At 40.7% G+C, this 20,392-nt stretch overlaps 1 protein-coding gene across 9 annotated transcripts in view; it reads right to left on the bottom strand.

Annotated features, from left to right (window-relative positions):
• Window positions 1-20,392, bottom strand: part of Lepr (leptin receptor) — a 97,931-nt gene that overhangs the window by 13,011 nt on the left and 64,528 nt on the right. For 8 of the 9 annotated variants that reach the window (XR_013049246.1, XR_013049247.1, XR_013049244.1 and 5 more), the window contains exons 11-18: window positions 18,174-18,322; window positions 16,200-16,359; window positions 16,003-16,085; window positions 9,612-9,828; window positions 6,337-6,519; window positions 4,888-4,983; window positions 3,239-3,344; window positions 2,215-2,290 (exon numbers count right to left, since the gene is read on the bottom strand). Coding sequence is in view for 4 of the 9 variants with exons in the window: in XM_006998025.4 (XP_006998087.2) it covers window positions 2,215-2,290; window positions 3,239-3,344; window positions 4,888-4,983; window positions 6,337-6,519; window positions 9,612-9,828; window positions 16,003-16,085; window positions 16,200-16,359; window positions 18,174-18,322 (1,070 nt within the window). In the remaining 5 variants the exon portion in view is untranslated. Of the gene's footprint in view, window positions 1-2,214; window positions 2,291-3,238; window positions 3,345-4,887; window positions 4,984-6,063; window positions 6,154-6,336; window positions 6,520-9,611; window positions 9,829-16,002; window positions 16,086-16,199; window positions 16,360-18,173; window positions 18,323-20,392 lie in introns of those variants that run through there. The other variant, XM_076564579.1, reaches the window with a different exon arrangement.

Raw genomic sequence — 20,392 nt, 5'->3', positions numbered from 1 at the left:
GTAAAACTTAGATTACCTTTCCACAAAAATATGAAGATAAAATGCCAAATATGCTAGGCTGGAGGGAGAGAGATTTTAGCTTCCTTTTAGAGGCAGTATAATGACTACCTTGAAGCTTTACAGTTTTTATTTAGATGGGCACTTGGTTATTTTAATTTAAAAAAGAAAAACTTGTATTTAAGAGGAAAGGGTACCTACTCTGTTCTTGGTATTTGCAGTTTGAGAATGCATTACCAGTTGACCATGATGGTGTCTACACTTCCATCATGGAGCCAGATAATGACTACTCATCAGCCAGGTCTGACTCAAATATCATTCTCTCTTTCTTCTTTTCTTATGCTTGCTTGTTAAAACAGTGTTTCTATGTAACCTACGCAGGCCTCAAAATCACTATGCAGCCCTGAAACTTACAATAATCCTCCTTCTTCTGCCTTCCAAGAACTTGGATATGTATTCTAGGTGTGCACCACCACAACCAGATCAAATGTTATTCTCTTAATTATGCCCATTCATACCCATCCATGCTCTAAGACAGGTTCCCACATCCTAGTCCTCAGCACACTGAAGCTTATGGCTGTGAAGTAATTTCTAATGATAAACTGATAAGTGTTTATCTTCCCCACCAGATTGTACAGTCCAGGAGCATACATAATGTTTCTTACCAATAGAGACCCAAAGTATAGCAAAGTGATTGGCAGAGGACAGGTTTTGAGTAATATTGCAAATAATAAAATGAATACATGAATGAATACCCAGGTGAAAAATGAACAAATGTTACAGAAGCAAACAGAGATGCGTTCTTATTCCTTCAACCCAGCCACTCTTCTTGGACCTTGCTCTTATTTCTTAGAAGACAAGGAGGATTTCTTAAAATGAGAGCTTAGCAATCTCTCATTATCTATGAACACTCGCTATGTGCACATTGAAGACATGCATGAGTGATGCCTGTGTGCACCTAAGACAGCACCATGATTGTGAGAAATGTTATTGTATGAATTAACCGTGGGAGAAAAAGAAGAATGATATTTTGTGAGCTGAAAAAACCTCGGTAACATTACTGAAATAAAAGGAATCCAGGGTTCGAGCCTGGGAGAGCACAGCTGAGGAGTCAGAGGCAGATGCTAGCATTAAGAAAAGCAAAGACCCCACAGAGTGAATGCTTAAATGCAAAACTCCACAGCTGCCTCTTTGGGAACCAGGGGGTTGTTGTTTCATCTGATCGAAGACTCTGACTCAAGCAGGTGAGCTGCTCCAGGTGCTTACAAGAGTCTGTGCTTGCTCATTCATTCACAGACTGACTGCAATGCAGCATTCTGTCGGCTGCAAGTCCTGTGCCGTTTGAATGTTGGGGGATCAGTTTTGTGGGCTGCCAATAGTATTTTGAAAAAATGAAAAAGACTTTTAAAAACACTCTATTTTCTCTCTTCTCTTCCCAGCAAGATGAGTCCCACAAATTTTCTCTCATTTTTCCATACCTATATATCTGTGCTAGGCTAGAAGAGAAAATGTGGGTCATGTCAATATCTAGAACCGTTACAATTAGAGTAAGTTCCAAATGGGAAAGCTAATCTTGACTCTATAGTAAGGTACCTCACCAGTATAAACTTTGTTTTTCTCTTCTATGTTTGATGACAGAATACCCCAGAGGTAATGCAGGGTCAGCAATAGTCTAGGATGTATAAAATGTAAACAGTAACATGAAACAATAACCAATACTTATTAAGATCTTTCAATTCTGCAAGTATTGAAAATCTTTCAACTACAAATCTCCATCACTGGAAGTTTTGTTATATTGTACCCTTCCAATTGTAGCATCTAAAAATAACACTGTCCTTGTAAGTAACTGTGAATATTAAATAGTAGAAACATAATATTGATTCTAAACTTCTTGCCTCAAGACAGCCCATTTATACGGAAAAGATAATTTAGTCAACTATCTATTCTTCATCTATAATGGTCCTTCTTATTGTAGTATTTATTTTTATTCACTGTGACCAGGGAAAAAGATAGGTGTGTTGTTATGTCTCATGGGATAAGGGGCTGAAGTTTGTTTCCTCTGATCAAATCCCTACACCCAGCTATTACTAAGGACAAATGATGAACAGATTCACCGAAATGAACTGAACAAAACAAAGCCTTTTAAGCTTTAAAGAAGTCATGTGGTATCTAAAGTGCAACCATAGATATTCTGGGTTAAAATACTTAAAAAGTGACCTTTTGGAAATTAAGTCCTTGTGCCCAGGAACAATTCTTGGGGTTTGGAACATCTTCCCAAAACAACTTTTTCATTCTGCAAAGGAGAAACAAAGCCCTGTGATTAGAAGGATGCTCAGAATGAAAACCCATTAACAGTTACCAAGCACAGAATCGGCATGAGCCCACTGGATCACCTCAGAAGGACCAAGTCCATATTCACATTCGGATCCACAAAGTGTTCACTAAATTTCTATGAAGACCAAATTAATAACCAACCCTTTCCTACTGAAAGCTGTGTGCCAGGTACTGCACTAACTCCCTTGCATAAGTTTTCCTTAGAAAATATTTCAAATGGCCGTCACATGGGCTATCAGAAACAAGCCCACTTATTATGGTCCCGCCCCAGTCATTCAGCTAAAGCAGGAGACCAGACTGCAATGTCTTCCCTCCTTCATCTGATAGAAGACTAACAACACTTCTTTGGATGTGTGTGAGAACACCTCATGAGCTGGGTGTCTCAGCAGAGTGGTGTGGCACACATCCAGCCACCAGGGAACTCACGGCCATTTGTCAAACCAGATACCCCAGAGCTTTCTGAAGCACTGTCCTCTGAGGAGCAGAGTGCTGCCTGCTGCTATGATGGACTGTGCTGATCACCATGAAACATCTACTTTTAAGATCTTGTGATCTCACTAAAATCTTCAGTCCCAATTGCAGAGCTCTAAAAGCCATTTTTACCAAACCTAAGAATATACTGTCCAGGATTTCCTGTTACAGGTCAGCTGATTGCTGGATGCATATAAAGAAAACAAATTTTAAAGCTGAATTCTGCCTTCAAGTTTATGTTGTCCTATCAAGATGAAAAGTCACTGCTCAAAACAACCTTCCCATTTGTGTCATTTTAATTGTATATGGAATTCCTACAAAGACATTTTCAACACTTTTATACGTATTAATATTAGGAGCTAGGCTTTATGTCAGACTTTGAACATATTTAAGTTACGCCCTTTATAGAAAAAGCCCTTCACACCAAGTGCAATACCTCTGGTGTGAGATTAACAGTGTTCCGAGCAGCAGGACACAAGAAGAAATAATGATGGGCACAATCACATACAGCCCTGCGTCAGTCTGCCGCTTGTCCATGTCATCTGAAAGAGACACAAGTCAAGCCATCAGCCACTTGAGGAGACTATTCTGTCAAATCATCTACATAACACATATTCTAATTTCACCGGAAGTCTGCATTGCCTCCAAACATACAGAAACTTACAAATGAAGACATTAGGAGCTACAGAGGGGCCTCAGGGGTTGAGAGCACTGGCTACTCTTACAAGGGCCGGCGTTCAGTACCCAGCACCCACGTGGCAGCTCACTACCATCTATCACTTCAGTTTTAGGATATCTGACATCTGATTCCCTCTCCGGCCTCTGAGGGTATTAGGAATGCATCTGGTGCAGTCACGTATGTTCAGGCAAACAGTCATCCATGTAAAAATTAAAATAAGTAAGTATTTTTAAAGGAGAAATAAAAATGCATTATAGCCACATTACCAATTGTTTTCGAGTATTGTACTTGAAATTTAGCAAAACATTATTTTAGAATGATGTACTTGCCAGGCTTCTCCATCTAACCATTTTTAAAGAGCACCAACTAAAGTTGCTACGATGAACTCACTGCCTGCTCCTGTAGACCCTGTGGCCAACACCTGCTAATCTTCATCCTTGTAGCTCCAGACACATCAGTGGTGTCCTTGCTGCTTAAGGCCTCGGGGCCTTTGCAAGAGCCATTCTGGCCTGATGTTCTTGCTGCCGCTTCAGCCACCTGTTCCATCCCTAGGGTGTGCCACGTGGCATCCTAGCTTGCAATGTTCTTCCCTTCCAGTCTCAGAGCTTTGCTCAAGGACCAGGGCCCACAGGAAGACCATCCAGCCATCCTTTCCGCACCACATTTTTAGCACCCTGTCTCCATCTCACGTGCATTTGCCGTCAAGGCACTGCCTTTCACCTGGAGCTGCATCTTAAATAATGTACTCACTGACCGTCACTGCCTGTACAGCATTGAGACCTAAGTCCCACAAAGGCAGGCTTCTGTTCACCGTTTTGTCTACGGTCCTTAGAACAATGTTCAACACACACTTGTTGAACAATAATTACTATTCTAGAAGCAACTCAAATGTTTCCCCTTTGAAACTGCATCATTGGGTTGCTTGGATTTAACAACTTAAAACGTAATAAAAAGTTAAAATATGGGTGAGTGCAGTAATCCAAACAGAATGTGCTCAGTGAATTTAACTCTACAGCTTCAGACAACAAAAAAAATTTTTTTTTTCCTTGAACAACCCAATGACACATCTCAGATCTCCCCTGATCCTATGAGGAAGAAATCAGTCTGGTGATAGCATAACATAGGAAACATATAGAGACAGGAAAGTAGGGTCTCAGCGGGGAAAGCATTTGCCATGCAAGTCTGATGACCTGAGTTCAAAGCCCCAAACCTGGAGTAGAAGGAGAGGGGTCCCAGGGGTTGCCCCCAGGCCTCCACTTGGGTATGGGGCACATGTACAGAGCATCAGTGCTAGCACATGCATCATACACAAATACTTTTTTTTAAAAAGAAAGAAAACTTATTTATTTATTTATTTATTTATTTATTTATTTATTTATTTATTTATTTATTTATTTATTTTTTACCTTGGGTGAAACCATTAATTATCTTTGGTTTTCCAACTCCTTCCATAAATACTGGATAAAGACTAAACTGATATTTCTCGATGGGAATGAAGTTATCTGAAAAGCAACAACAACAACAAAAAAAAAACAGTAAAATTTCATGTTAACTGAGAAGGAAACCTATATAGAAGAGTACAGGCTATGCTGTCCCAACACTACTCATTATTTAAGGATAGGCTTGATGGCTAAATGGATTTCAGAAATAACCTAAACACTCCAAATTTTGCTAGTAATGATAACTGATTTTCAAATAAGTGTTCAAAAACTCTTCCTCAAACACAAATGACTTGTTTTCCAAGGGCATGCTTCAGTGAGAGCCAAGTGTGTTCAAGTTCAAGACATTTTCTCTTCTGCTCCTGAATTTCCTACTCTGGGATAGTGGTATTCTTCCTTACTCCTATCATCCTCGGGGTAGGGGAGATTCTCTTCCTATGTGAATTTAGCTTACTTACTCTTCCCATTCAAAGTAGCCTGCAGAAGTCACACACACACACACACACACACACACACACACACACACACACACACACCAAATGGGATGGAGACTGAGGAGTCTCTTGTGCTATCTGGAGATCTCAATAATGTGGAGAATGGTGATCCCCACAGCAAGGTTCAGGAAAGATCTGGCAATGATTCTCATAGATACTAATGACACATGACCAGCAGCCCATAATAGGCAAAGCTCTGAGGAGCCTGCATCCATCATCTCTCTGACTTATAGGATGGAGTAACCACCTACAGCAGTGATCATGAACTTGGTCCCCTGCTCATCATTTATAAATACATTTAGCCTGAGGCTAAGTTCAAGGTACTGGGAATGAAAGAAAAATGTGGATCCTCTAGATGGTGTAAAAGCAGGGCAGCCCCCAGCCTCCCTCCTCAACCTCCTTCTGGCTCTGCTGGAGTTGTTGCTCTTCTATATACTTACCTTTTAGGGTAACTGGCTACTCTTGGAGGGATTACCCTGACCTAGGTCAGGAGGTCCAAAGTCCTCAGACTTCCAGCCTAGCTCTTCTACTCACTGCTTAGTGACATTATAATTAGGGACTGAGGTAGGGGTAGGGGGGATTTGGCATTAGACCTTAGAAGACATTAAAAAGTAAGATGGAAGCAACATGAACTCAACTAAATAAATACCTTAGGTACACTTTAGAATAAAAGGCTATACGATCGTCACATACTCTGACAGAAAGGGTTGGGGAGAAGGTTTAGGACATCTGATTGCATCTGTGTAAAACATAAAAGAAAAACGCTCACAGAAATACAGCAAACATTCTGATCGGGCAACACGACTATAATTCAGTTGGCAGCACTTGGTGTCTGCATTTGGAAGTCGTCATTATCCACTTTATTATCTAAATCCCCAATCTACAGGGTCGAACTAACCCATAAAAAGTACTGGAAACATACCATGGATGTAATACTTCTTAACATTAGAAGGGATTCTAAGCCATTTCATTCCATCCTCTTCATTAAGATTCTTCCATTCAATCACCAGGTAGAGTAGATTGTAATCCCCAGGTGACAGCGTCCAGGAAAGGATCACAGAGCTGCTGCTCAGGGGGTAAGCACTGAGTGACTCCACGGCACTCACTGAGGGGAAGAGGAGGAATTTATTCTAAATTCAAGATTAAGGAAAATTTACTAATGACCTTGAGAAATAACCAGATGCAGGGAGAAGGAAGAGGAGGCAGACAATTTCTACCAACGTCATGGAGCTCATACCATCAGAACGAGGAAGTTTATGATGTGGAGAAGAAAAACGATTCGACCTCAAATCTAAACATGGAATTTTGGTGAGGTCAAAATTGTTCTCAGCTGGAACCACACACGAGCCTATTAACCAAACTCTCCGATTCCCACACACTTCTCTCTCCCACTGGTGAGTGACATTTTCAAAAAAAAAAAAAAAACAAAAAAACTGCCCTCCGCAGAGTCCCTTCAGAAAGCCTTGGTAGATTTCTGCATCTGAGGAGGCCATTCCTATCATGCCTGCATGGCCCCACAGGCCATGTCTCAACCCACTTTCGGCTGTGTCTGTTGTCCACGCAGAAGCCACCCTGATCTTCCTGCATCTCTTTCCCTGAGCTGTGAAAACTTGACCAGGTGTGTATCTACTGGAAGCTAAGACTTCTCCACCCCAAATCTGTGGGAGGAAATTTAGTTCCTAATCAATATCATTTCCTCAAGATGGTTTCTCTACCCTCAACCCCAAGATCAAGTTCCTGTTTACTTTCTTTCAAAAAATCATATTCCTGGTAGGACATGAAGGCATATGCCCTCAATCCCAGCATTAAGAGGTATAAAGAAAAGCAGATCTCTATGAGTTCAAGGCTAGACTGGTCTATATAGTGAGTTTCAGGCCAGCCGGGGCCATATGAGTCCCTGTCTCAATCTCCAGGACCCACATAGAGGTAGAAGGTGAAATCAACTCCACTAAGTTGTCCTCTGACCTCCACACACATGCTGTGCTATGGGTGCCCATAAATACACATCACACATGCACACCCACAAAGATATAAGCATACTAATATGTTTTTAATTAAAAATAATAAAGTATCTTAAAAAATTTAGAAAGTGCTCTGAACTTTAAAAAGGGGATAGGAAGCCAGGTGGTGGCGGTGCACACCATTAATCCCAGCACTCGGGAGGCAGAGTCAGGTGGATCTCTGTGAGTTCGAGGCCAGCCTGGTTTACAGAGTGAAATCCAGGACAGGGACCAAAAACTACACAGAGAAACCCTGTCTTAAAAAAAAAAAAAGATAGGACATATTTAAACAATAATCAAATACTTCATGAAGAAAGTGACCCTTGGAAATGTTAGTAAGTTGGTAGAGACACCAGAAATGAGTATTTTTCCATTTAAAATGGTATCTTTGATACAAAATACAGATTAGAAGCTCCTATTGAAAGCGGATCTTGGGCCAGCAAGGTGGCCCTGCAGGTAAAGGCACCAGCCACCAAACCTGACAACCTGAGTTAGATCTCTGGGGACCTACACGTGGAAGGAGAGAACCAATTCCCACAAGTTGTCCTCTGACCTCCATACATACTCTGGCATGTGCATCCCCCCAAAAATTAACTAACTTTAAAATATATTTCATAAAAGGAAGTATCAATGCTCATAATATTCAAATATAACAACATTAATTAAAAGGTGAGATGTTCACTACTCATAGGAAATAAAGTCCACTTAGTTTCCAACTCTCAGCAACTAATATGCAACTATTAAAATATATAGCATTTTACATATAAGTATACACTATAAATATACTACATATAAATATATACTATAGTATATATAGTATGTACTTATAGAATACTACATGTAATAAAATATTAATAATATATATAAAATGTTCTACATTCTAATTTTTAAAGAAGGATAGTGACTCACCTCCATTGTTTCAAAAAGGTTCAGTATTAGATTTACTAGAATATTCTGTTGCAGATGAACAAAACTGGTTTGCAATGTATTTTTCACACAGAGAATAAATATGAAAATATCCTGGATTGCTCAGAGGATGATTTAGACAAGAAGGGCTGTGCAGAGGTCACACACTAAAAAGGGGTACCCAAGCCCAACTGATACACTGCACTGCCGCCTCCACACCTGAAGCCCAGGGAAAATCACGGAAGAGGCCAGGCAAGAGAGTGGAGGAGCCACAGGCTCGGGACATCTACTCTTGGCTAGTGTCCCCTAGACATGAACTCCAAACAACATCGCTGCCTGAACAAGAACAGCATGATGTCAACACCAGTTGACATGCCAATGTGGAGAGAGGAAATCCCACAGGGTCCCAGTGAAGGGCTCTCTAACAGGCCCAAGAATGGCAATCATGGCTCTGGCGGATCTTGCCCACCAACCTTCCCTCTCCCTTGCTAAACCACGAGATTATATTCCTAAAGCTAGGCCCTAAGGTCTCTTCCCTTATTTGGCCACTTCCTTATGCCTGACTAAAACTCCAAGCCCAGCTATCAAAACACAGAGGTCCCGCAATCAAGATCTATTATTTGGCCACACTGGCTAACATGTCCAATCAGGACTTGCCAACTCATCCTAGCACAGACTTTCCCTTTTTCTCCTTAAAAAAACGATCACAGCAGAACCACCTGTTGCTGTCTTCGTCCAATCCAGAGGCAGTCCGCCCAGCCCCCTGCCCCTTATCCCTCTGGGGTAATGAATCTCCTTTGTGCTGAGAACTTGGTATCTGAGTGTGCTCTGTGCTAACTCCAAGGCCCCCTACACCCACCCCTAGATGAAGATGGTGATCAGTGGACACTCAGAGAGGAAGAATCAGTCTCCTCCATGGATGAGTTCCCTCACACGTTAACTAATCCCCCAAGTGGTCATCCCTGGACACATGGACATGTGAGCAAAGCTAAAGAGACTTAGTAAATTATATAGGTGTGTGCTTAATATTTAATAATAAAGAAGAGATCACGAATTTTAAAAGGGGGTACAGGGGGGAATTGGAGGGGAGAGGGAAGGAGAGGGGCAGGAGTGATGTAGATGCAGTGCTACACAAAAAGCCATGCAAGCAGGCCACATCATAATTTAATAGTGAGTCTAAAATAATAGTGATGATGATGATAATAATAATAGGATTCTGTATGGACCACCATAAAAACAACTAAAATAAACAAATAGATAGGCCAATAGCCTGCTTCTGAGCATCTCTTACCTTTACTCATTGACCATGAAAATGTCAGATTAAAATTTGCAAGCGAAGCACCGATGGAATTGACGGCCAGAACTGTAACGGTATGCACGTGTTCTGCCCATAGGAAAGTGAGATTGGTCTGATCTCCCGCGTCTTCTGACCACGTCCCATTGTAGGCAGTATGGTGCTGCACCACATACCTCCTCACACTGCACAGGGAGTCATTTTTCATCAGGGGCTGGAGTAAACACAAAAATGAATTAGTGCATGGACCACAGCGTTTATACCAACTGAGCTCATAGAGTTCTGATTATATTCCCACCAGGAAGCAGGAGTTAGACCAAGGCAGGCACTGCTCAATCTAGTACTAAGGCGTCGGAGAGGGGCGGGATTGAAACTGTACGCGGTGCAGGAGGCATGGTCATATCTAGGAGCCATGCAGCACACAGGGACATTTTCTCCCTCCTCATGGTTTTCTTTGGACCCAGGGACTAGGGGAGTGAAGTAAGAACACAGTCAGGACATTCAAAATATGAAAAATACATAGGAAATACTAAGAATGTCCACCCCATTGTAGAGAAAGACTGACGAGAAGTTTCCTCATCTAACTAGCAAGCAAAGGCTCAGATGGTTACCATCACTCTGTGAACCCAAGTAAATCTGTCACTGCTCTCCTTAGGATGTGCTTGGAAGATTATCTAGAGCAAGAGGAGTTTTTGCAAACAAAACAAAACCTTGAAAGTTAACAAATAACAGAAGCTATTTGGGCATCCTGTGTGGCCCTGGGCATTTCTGTCCCATAGCTTTCTACATAAAAAAAAAATACTGTGTTATGAAAGATTCCTGTGTAAAACACATGCCAGCTCCATGCTCTTTCATTCTAAAGAGTCCAAGAATACCCTTCCCTTTCCAAATAATCACCTTTACCTATTGCAGGGAAAATTAAATGCTACCAATCCCTTAGAAAGCTACAAAGATCTGGATTTTGCACCACAGATTAGAACAAGTGTCTCCAAGTGAAAAATGGCAGAGACACACTCCAAAAGATGCATGCATGTATTCTGCAGGGGGTGGAACCTCGTGGGCAGTAGTAGGGTGGAAGTAAGATATAAGAAAAAGTCTCTAAAATATACCAGTTTTATTTCATCTGAAAAACCCATGTCATTTTGGTACGTTAATATTTATTTTTTTCATCCAGTAGTAAAAAAAAAAAAATCAAGGATACTAAAAGATGCTCGTGGGTCACCTGTACATTTACTGCTCCAGCCCAGAAAGGAACATTTCTCTCAGTCCTGGTTTTTTTTGACGGAATAATAGTGTTGGAAACACTCTTTCTTCTTTGAACTGTCTTAACTTTTAGGCCCACTTAGCTTACAAAAATCAAGGATATATGCATGTATACTGACCCCTGTACATATACATATCTCTAAATATGTCTATAAGAACCCACCTGTGCTTAACATGAGCTGATATTGATCTCTAACTCCAATGTATGATGATGAGAATCATTCTGGCTGATTCTCTTCCTAGTCTGGAGCTCCCTGGGAGAGCAGAGAAAAAAACCTGTGCTCTGCCCCATCCATCATCTTAATTTTTCCATTCCAAGACAGACATACACTGATATAATAACTACTAGCCTACATCCCTGTAAAAAAAATGCACAACTCCAAAATGTTTATGTAGCCTCCTCCATCTTTCACACTTCAGACTCATTTCCAAAGTTAATTAAGCCTTTTCCCTTGCCACTCACACTGAGGTAATTTCATATACTTGTGATAGCCATAACCTAATCTGTATTTTATCCTGGAATCCTCCAGTCTATGATTTTTAAAAAAAAAAAATCTGTATATTTTAAGGTTTGTTCTTTGTCCTATGAAGTTTCGGGGTTGGGCAAGTGTGTAGTGTTGTGTGCCTACCATTTCATTTTCTACTGAAGAGTCTCACTCTGTAACAATGATTACGAATACAGTGGTCTGAATAACTCATGTGCAAGTTTTCTTGTAGAGAAAGTTTTTTAAGTCTCCCAAGTAAGCATCTATGAGCATGATGATCCATCAAGGCTACATTTAGCTTACAAAGTGGCTGCACAAGTTTGCATTTCCACAAGCAGCAAACCAAGTTTCTTGATGCTCTGTATTCTCAATTAGCAATTTCAAATGTCTTTGAAAAGAAATCAGCCATTTTAATAGATGTGGAATCATACCTCATTGCTGTTTTACTTTGTAAATCCTCCACAATGGCAAACAATGTTGAGACACCTCTCATGTTTTTAATTCGCCGCCTGTGGGTCTGCTTTGGTTAGATATGTAGGCCAGATATTTGGTCTACATTTTTGCTGAGATATTTGTTTTCCTCTTGTTGAAGCTGCAGTGCCCTCGCTGCAATGATCTTTTCATTCTCTTGACAGTCTTTCCCAAGTCAGAATTTGTGTCCCAAGTCAGAACATGTGTCAGGGCTACTCAAGAGTCCACACACTCCACAATAAACAAATCACAAATAAATAAGTGTAGAAATCTTTTTTTTTTAATTTTGAATGTCACACCTCAAATGATGGGGACAGGTCAGAGACATGGCTCAGTTCAAGGAAGCTCTAATGACTGACAGAGGAAAAGTGAACTATGTAATAAAATAGATGTCTTAAGAAAGTTCAGGGCCGGGCGGTGGTGGCGCACGCCTTTAATCCCAGCACTCGGGAGGCAGAGCCAGGCGGATCTCTGTGAGTTCGAGGCCAGCCTGGACTACCAAGTGAGTCCCAGGAAAGGCGCAAAGCTACACAGAGAAACCCTGTCTCGAAAAACCAAAAAAAAAAAAAAAAAAAAAAAAAAAAGAAAGAAAGTTCAGACTCAGCATCTCTCAACCTGGCATCCAGTGGTGCTGCAATCCAAAACTCATAAAGTGCTAACATGATACCTAAGAAGTTTCAGAACTATGAGCATTTTGAATTTCAGATGTTTGATTAGAAATGTTTTACTGGTAAAGAGTGCACAAATATTCCAAAAATCCAAAAGCCTCCAAAAAATGCTCAGCCCATATTTGATTATTACCCATAAACAAATATCCATAGTCCTCACTGATATAAATAACTGGATAAATAAATTTGATGCAACATAAAAATCTGCCACGAGAAAGAATTCTAAGTCATTTTTATAGATTCTCCACTCATAAGCAGAAATTTAGCTCTCATTCCTCAAGCAGTAGCTTGTCACAGTGACTTCATTCCAAAAAGTACAACACAGGAAAGGAGAGAAACACCGTATGGTGAGAGGCTACACAGTTCCCAATGCCATCTTAGCAAGAGTCACCTGTCCTGAGGTAGTATGTGGACCTAACCTAGCACGACAAAATGTTGCTTAAAAATGTGTACTTTGTACCCCAAACCCCATTTGGCTATCTAATCATTAGCAAACGTCAGAATATTTGGGAGAAATTATAAAAAATTCTAGCTTGATAGGAATCAGTTATGAACTTTAGTTACAATGATATCAGGATTTTTTAATTAAGTGCAACAAATGTATCATATTAATATAAGATGTTATTCATAGAGAAAACAGGATGTGGGGATTCGAGGAAATTCTCTATGTTCTTTGCTATTTTTCTATAAGTCTAAAACTACTCTAAAAGAAAGTTATTGAAAAATATTTGTTTACACTGTAAAGATGTGTCTCTGCCTAAGGTACCTTGTGATTCTTTTAATAAAGAGCTGAATGGCTAATAGCTAGGCAGGAGAGAACAGGCAGGACTTCTGGGAAGAGAGAGGAATGCTGGGAAGAGAATCTAGGTGTGCGGGAGACACCAGGGAGACACTGAAGAGGTCAGACATCCGGTACGTAGTAAAGGTAACTGAGCCACATGGTAGAATGTAGATTTAAAAATATGAGTTAATTTAAGTTATAAGAGCTAGTTGACAATAAGCCTAAGCTAGAGCCAAAATTTCATAATTAATACTAAATCTCCATGTCATTATTTATGGGCTGGCAGTCCCCCAAAGAAAGTCAGACGGAAAAGCATACTACAAAAAGTTTTACATGTAAAAATGCCAGAGAAATAGTTTTTATTTACCTTTTAAAATACATTTATTTATTTGTTTGTTTATTTACTTATTTATTTATTTATTTAGTGTGTATGTGTGTGTGTGTGTGTGTGTGTGTGTGTGTGTGTGTGTGTGTGTGTGTGTCTGCCACAGCGTACATGTGGAGGTCAGAGTACAATGGTGGATGACAGTTCTCCTCTTCCACCATGTAGGTCCCAGGGATCAAACTCAGACTCATCATGCTTAGTGGCAAGTGTCTTTAGGCCTGAGCCACCTTGCCAGACATTCAGAACTTGTTTTCCATGCACGTGCACTTACCCTGTAACTCTGAGGGACATGCATCGGATAGACTGCATACTCTTAGGAAATCTTACTCCAGCTTTAGAACCTGGATTAGGGAGGTGATGTGCTTTGGCTCATAAATATCTCCCCCAAAGCCTGGTGATAAATGTTTACCACCAGCTGCGCTGCTGGGAGGAGGTGCAGAGTTTAGGAGGGAAGGCCTAGTGGAAAGGAGTGAAGTCATTAGGGGAATTCCCTCCAAAGGCGTGTTGGGGTCCTTCTCTTTCTCCTTGTTCTCTTTCATGTCCCTGCTGCCACTGGGGAGAGAGTCAGTTTCTTAAGACATGCGCTGCCACCATGATGGTCCCAAAGCAACGCCACCAACATAACATGGAGCTTTGAAACCCTGAGCCAAGGTAAACCTTCTTTTTCTTATAAGCTGTTTGTCACATGGACTTTGTTAGTGATGCAACACAGACTAACACAGGAACCGGAATCACTGACCTACTGCTCAGGTTAGGAAACGGAAGCAACACAAGACAGAAACTGAGCTAAATAAAGGGTAGTTCATCCAAGGAAAGGCAGTCAAGTACTTTGAGAGACCGCAGGCTAGTAAAGATGTTATCCCTGCCCTCAGATCAACGCTGAGGAATCTATACCATTCTACTATCCAATACGACAGCCACTAGACACTTGTAACCATTTAAGTTTAAGTTAATGAAATTAAGCAAAAGTGAAAATGTATCACACTGGATCCAACTCAAGCCATAAAGCCACAGGTGGCTGCCATGTTGTACAATGCGTACACAAACTGTTCTTGCCATTATAGAAAGTTCTACAAGCCTACATCACTGAGGAAACATGGGAGTCAGGTATAAGGTAAGCATAGGCACTATCTAGAAAGAAACGTCATTGTTCATCTAAAGGGCATGATGGAGTATGAGGAAGGAGAGAAGGTGACCGAATCCTGGGCCACAGGGTAGTTGTTAGAGCTACGAGAATATAAAGACAAGCTACTTAGATTCTGTTCATGGCTACCCCTTCCAATGTCTGAGCAATATCACTGCCCATCTTCCTCTGAAGAAATATTCATTATCCAACAAGTATTAGTGTCAATTATTAATGTTGCTTTCAAGTAAAAATGTTGAAATGGAAGACAGTTTAGAAATTGCATTACCATGTAAACAAAATTATATAGTAACTAGAATTATAAACTAAGTGTACACAAACCACAAACTCTTACATACCCTAATTTTTATATAGGGATTATATAGATCAGGAAACTACTTTTCTTTCTTTCTTTTATTTTTTTCTTTTTCAAGACAGGGTTTCTCTGTGTAGTTTTGGTGCCTATCCTGGATCTCACTCTGTAGACCAGGCTGGCCTGGAACTCAGAGATATCCGCCTGGCTCTGCCTTCTGAGTGCTGGGATTAAAGGTGTGCGCCACCGCTGCCCGGCTAGGAAACTATTTTTAAACATACATTGACTTTCTTCCTCTTAAGGATTAAAATTAATTTCACATTTACATAATAAACATACCATTGCCTACCTCATGTATTTTATTCCTAAGTCAGTCTTAAGCTTGTATCTACTCCTGAAATTATTTGTTTGGGATAGAAATCAACTCTTCAGAAGAATGGATGTTTTGGCATTTCCAAGTTTATCATCCTTCATTCTAGAAAACACTCGTCCTATGCCATCACACAGATCAAATATTCTCTTACATCTCATGTGCTTAAAGTGCAAAGGGAAATCCATGTTTACATTGTTCAGGATTCAACTGAAAACAAATTGTGGACTTAAAGCAACATTACTTATCATTTAGCGATCTTACCCTGAAACAGATGACAAATATGAAACCCAAAGAGTCCAAGACTTTTCCAGAATAGCAAGTCCACAATTATAATTGACCTGAGAAAGTTATAAAGGCTCCTGACTATGTCAGAACTCCAGATGCTTAGTTCTGAGCAGCCACGTCTCCAAAATGCATTAAAACATAAGGTTTGGGGTCATTTGTGAGATTAATAATGACTGTGTTATTAACAAAGAATAGACAAACATAACTTCAGGATAAAATAAAAGATCGAAATTAGAAATACCTTCCAAAGCAAGGTGACATTTCTCTCTTTTCTAGTAACATCGCCACTCATTATTCTCCAAAATTCAGGTCCTCTCATAGGAACTGCAAATGACAGGGAGCCCAAGTTGGACACATGTTCTTGGAAGGAATATTTTCAGTCACATTTGAAGCACATGCTTCTGCACTTTCAAGAACCATTAACAGATGTTCACAGACCTTTCACATCCGTGACAAGTGTGTAAGCTGGACTGCTCCAATTACTCCAGTACCCAAGTCCATCCAGCCGCCGGCAGCGAACCTGTGCCACGTAGACTGCACAGAGGTCCAGCACTGGCAGGCTGGCAGACTTTGATTTGGCATCAAATACCTCGTGCATCTGTAACAGAAACCACGCTGTCAACACACGTGCCTCCTATGGGCCCGGAAGTGCTCTTTTATTTGAAACCTTAACACGATTCCAAATGTAAGACGGAGTGATGTTGTATGTTCTCACTTTAAAAAACGTATGACACTTGGCCAGTCAGGAGAGTGCTGCCTCCCACATCTGGTCATTCCCTGGTTGTCTCATTGCACTAGCAAGGTCAATTCCAAAAATACTCTTGCCCTACTGCTAATCCTTGTCCTCTGATCCTCTCTCCACCATAAAGACAAGAATTCAGAAATGGGCCCTCCTCTCTAGAGAATCAAGGGGATAAGACTCGTATACACCACAACTGATGTCATTGTGCTAATGATATCATCAGGGTTTCTTTCATTTCCATTCTTCGCAAGCTGCCCCTGCAAAACTGACACAAAACTTCTCATATGCACACTCAACTCTACGATTGTGTGATAAAAGTCGCCTCTTTTGAGCTGGGCGATGGTGGCTCATGCCTTTAATCCCAGCATTTGGGAGTCAGGGAGATCTCTGGGAGTTCGAGGCCAGCCTGGTCTACAAAGGAAGTTCCAGGACAGCCAGGACTGCTACACAGAGAAACCCTGATTTGAAAACAAAAAACAAAACAACAACAACAAAATAGTAGCCTCTTTCCAAATGTTCCATGCATGTATATACTGAAAGATATCAGAAGCTTAGGCAAAGTGTGGGTCCCTGAACAATGAGTGTGGAAACAAAGGATAAAATATGGCAAATATTTCTTCAATGAAGGCCTTCTCCAAACCTTTAATGTCATAAACTGCATCTCTACCCCAGAAAGGTGCAATGAGGCAGGGTTTCCCAAGCCTAGTTAGTCAGGCAATCTCTATTTCACAGAACAGTTCATTGGGAAAACACCCTGTCAAGTATGCTTTTATTCCTTACAAGAATTAGACTTTGACAATCTAGGTCAGTGCTTCTCAAACTTCCTAATGCTGTGACCCTTTAATACTGTTCCTCATGGTGTGGTGACCCCCAACCATAAAATTATTTTCATCGCTACTTCATAACTGTAGTTTTGCTACTGTTATGAGTCATAATGTAAATATCCGATATGTGACCCCTGGGAAAGAGGTTGCAACCCGCAGGTTGAGAACCACCGATCTAAGTAACGAAAGTAATTACACAGTGCAGGAGAGTATACTATTTGTGTGCCGGTGACAGTGGGAAGCAATGAAACTCGGGAACATTAGAAGATGCTGTGGCACGTTTAACTCTCAGCAGCTGTGATTACCTACAGGAGACCTGCTTGAGGTTGGTTATGGAAGGGAGAGGGGCTCACAGGGCCCCCACTTATCCCTGAGGGTTTCACTGTTGTGGGGGGAAGATGAGACATTTTTTTCAGTGATAGCCACTGGTAAGCTGCCCATGTTCCTGTGAAAAAATTCCTTACCAAAAATGGAGAATAATGACTGGCTTGGAAGAGGAAGGGGATCAGCAGTAGGGGGATAAGAGGTGGTAAGAGGGGGTGAATATGATCAGAATAATTATATATATATGTATATAAAATATCATAATGAAACCCATTATTAAGTATAATTAATGTATGTTCATAAAACACTTAAATAGCTTTTAGTAGTCTCAGCACTTGGGAGGGTAAAGCATCAGAAGTTCACAAGTTGAAGGCCAGCCTGGGCCACAGGGTGACTTTGAGGGCTGCCTGGGCTATAGAGTGACTTGAGGCTAGCCTGGGCTACAGAGAGGCTCCAATTTACAGAGAGGCAGGGGAAAGGAGAGAGAGAATGGAGAGGAAAACAATTAGAAGTAAAAGGTACCTTCCATTGTATTTCTTTTCCATTTAAGCCATATCGAATCTGGAACTGAAGGTTATTCTCTGGAAAGACAGGCTTTTCCCAAGATATTTTTAATAATCCAATGTTTATAGTAATCTCTGCTTTCACACTAGATGGAGGTAGTGGTTTTACTAGAAATTTAAAAATAATATCATATAATAGTAACTTAAACAGCAATATTAACCATCTTTATACTTCTATAAAGCAATAGTATCCTTTTGAAAGCTTTCTCATTCATTGACTCATCCCTACAGCTTTGTGTAATACATAAGAAAAATGATTATCTCCACTTTGTAAGCACAAAGGTTCACTGAAAACCTCATCAGAACATTATCCATGTCACTTTGCAAGGTCAGAGAATACACTGACTGAGCTATTAGAAGCTTGCTTTCCATAATCTGAGGAAACAGATTTTAATAAGCAGAAAATAGAGGCAAAGGTGACTCAGATCGCAAATGATTTTAACATGATTTTTTTTAAAAAAAAAATTAAGACATGTTTTAAGATGAAATGCATAAAAATATAGAAATGCACAGAAGATGGTTACCTTGTAACAAAGACTATAGAGGTCCAGCCCCTTAGAGTCTTTTCCCAGAGTTCTAGAAGAGACACTACCAGCAGTGAAAAATTGATCTGAGGGATGTCGAATGAATCTAAGCACACCAAGCTCTTTAGTCCATTCATTTTATTCTTCTCAGTCAAGTCTATCTACACAGCTTTGTTTCTGTTCTCATACTTAGCTCCTCTCTATCCCTTCTTCTACTGTTCTCTCATTGTTCTCTTAGTTCTTTCCGTCTTCTCTCAAGTTTCCAGTTTGTATACACATACAATCAGCAATTCTCTAGCTGCACCGCTTTCTGGTAGGGTGGGGCAAGTGTACTTGGTTGCTAGATAGCCTGTGTCACAGCTTGATGCACCTGGTATGGAAAAGCCCTTATCTTTGAGTTAATTGTTAAAGGGGAAATCTTTTAGAACTAGGGATACCACTTGAGCTATGGGAGAAAGAAAGGTTTAAACTTAATTTGGATAAGAAATAAAGCATTGCACCTAATGTCCACCTGGCCTTGGCAGTTACCTCAGTAAGATATTTCAGGAAATATCTCAGGAAACTAGTGGGTGGTCTGAGTGCTTATCTGTCTGCAGTCTGTCCTTGTATGTTTGGCAAGTATCTCAGATAAAATTCTTTTGTCTGGAGATGGCCCTAGCTGGATGCTTGCTAATGAAGATAACTACAGAAAGGCAGACTTCTGAGTCTAAGGCTAAAAAGGGGGAACAAAAGCCTGGGGATGTTATCCAGATATCCCAATTTTATAGGGGAAATTGTGCCCAATGAATGGTCAACCACACTGTTAGACATTCTTGGGAAAAGAATCAAATGGGAAAACTACAATAAATAGCACACCAGAAATCCATTGCAGGATACAGCTAACATATTGAAAAGCCAGTATCACCAATACTCCTTGAGTTTTGGCTTTATCCTCTGAAAGAGCCCTACTCTTCCAGATATTAGCTTTTGTCGTTGACAGCTAAATTCCTACTTCATATTTCTGTGGCTCGCAGCAACCCTGTTTCTTCTTCCTCCTCCTCCCTGCCCCCTTCTCTCAGTAAGGTCTCACTTTGTAGCCCTGGCTGGCTTAGGACTCACTGCGTAGATCAAGCTGGTCTTGAACTCACAGAGATCTGCCTGCCTCTATTTCCCTAGCACTGGGATTAAAGGTGTGCACTACACCCAGTTATCCTGTTTTGTTTTGTTTTTAACATCTTATGTTGCTGCTCTTGTCCTAACTTTGACTTACATCCAGAACATGCATTTGCCCAACATTATCAATTTTTCCAATGGAAGGCCATTTTTGCTAACAATAAGACTATAAGGAAACGTGACTTGTTGGACTAGAACCTGGAAGTCCAAGCACAGCTTAAGCCTCTAGATACCTTAATAGCATCAGGACATCAAGCATGAACTTCACAGTACCATATCAATCTTGTCTTTACTTGTGGGAGATACCCCTAAATGGAGCAATGGGTTCTGTTGCCATAGCAATGTGCTAAAATGCTTAAGTACTATACTTCCACACCAGCTGGTAAGGAACTTTTTTCCTGAGATCATCCTCCTCTATCTCAGATCCCCTCAGCTCCCCTCCACAGCTGCCATGAGCCAGCATGTAACAGGTTAACACCAGGTAGAGCCTGAGGTCTCTAAG

The sequence above is a fragment of the Peromyscus maniculatus genome, chromosome 2, assembly GCF_049852395.1.
Source record: "Peromyscus maniculatus bairdii isolate BWxNUB_F1_BW_parent chromosome 2, HU_Pman_BW_mat_3.1, whole genome shotgun sequence".
Classification (NCBI taxonomy): Eukaryota; Metazoa; Chordata; class Mammalia; order Rodentia; family Cricetidae; genus Peromyscus; species Peromyscus maniculatus.
Note: the sequence above shows the minus strand (reverse complement) of the source record. Positions and strands in the feature narration are given on the sequence as shown.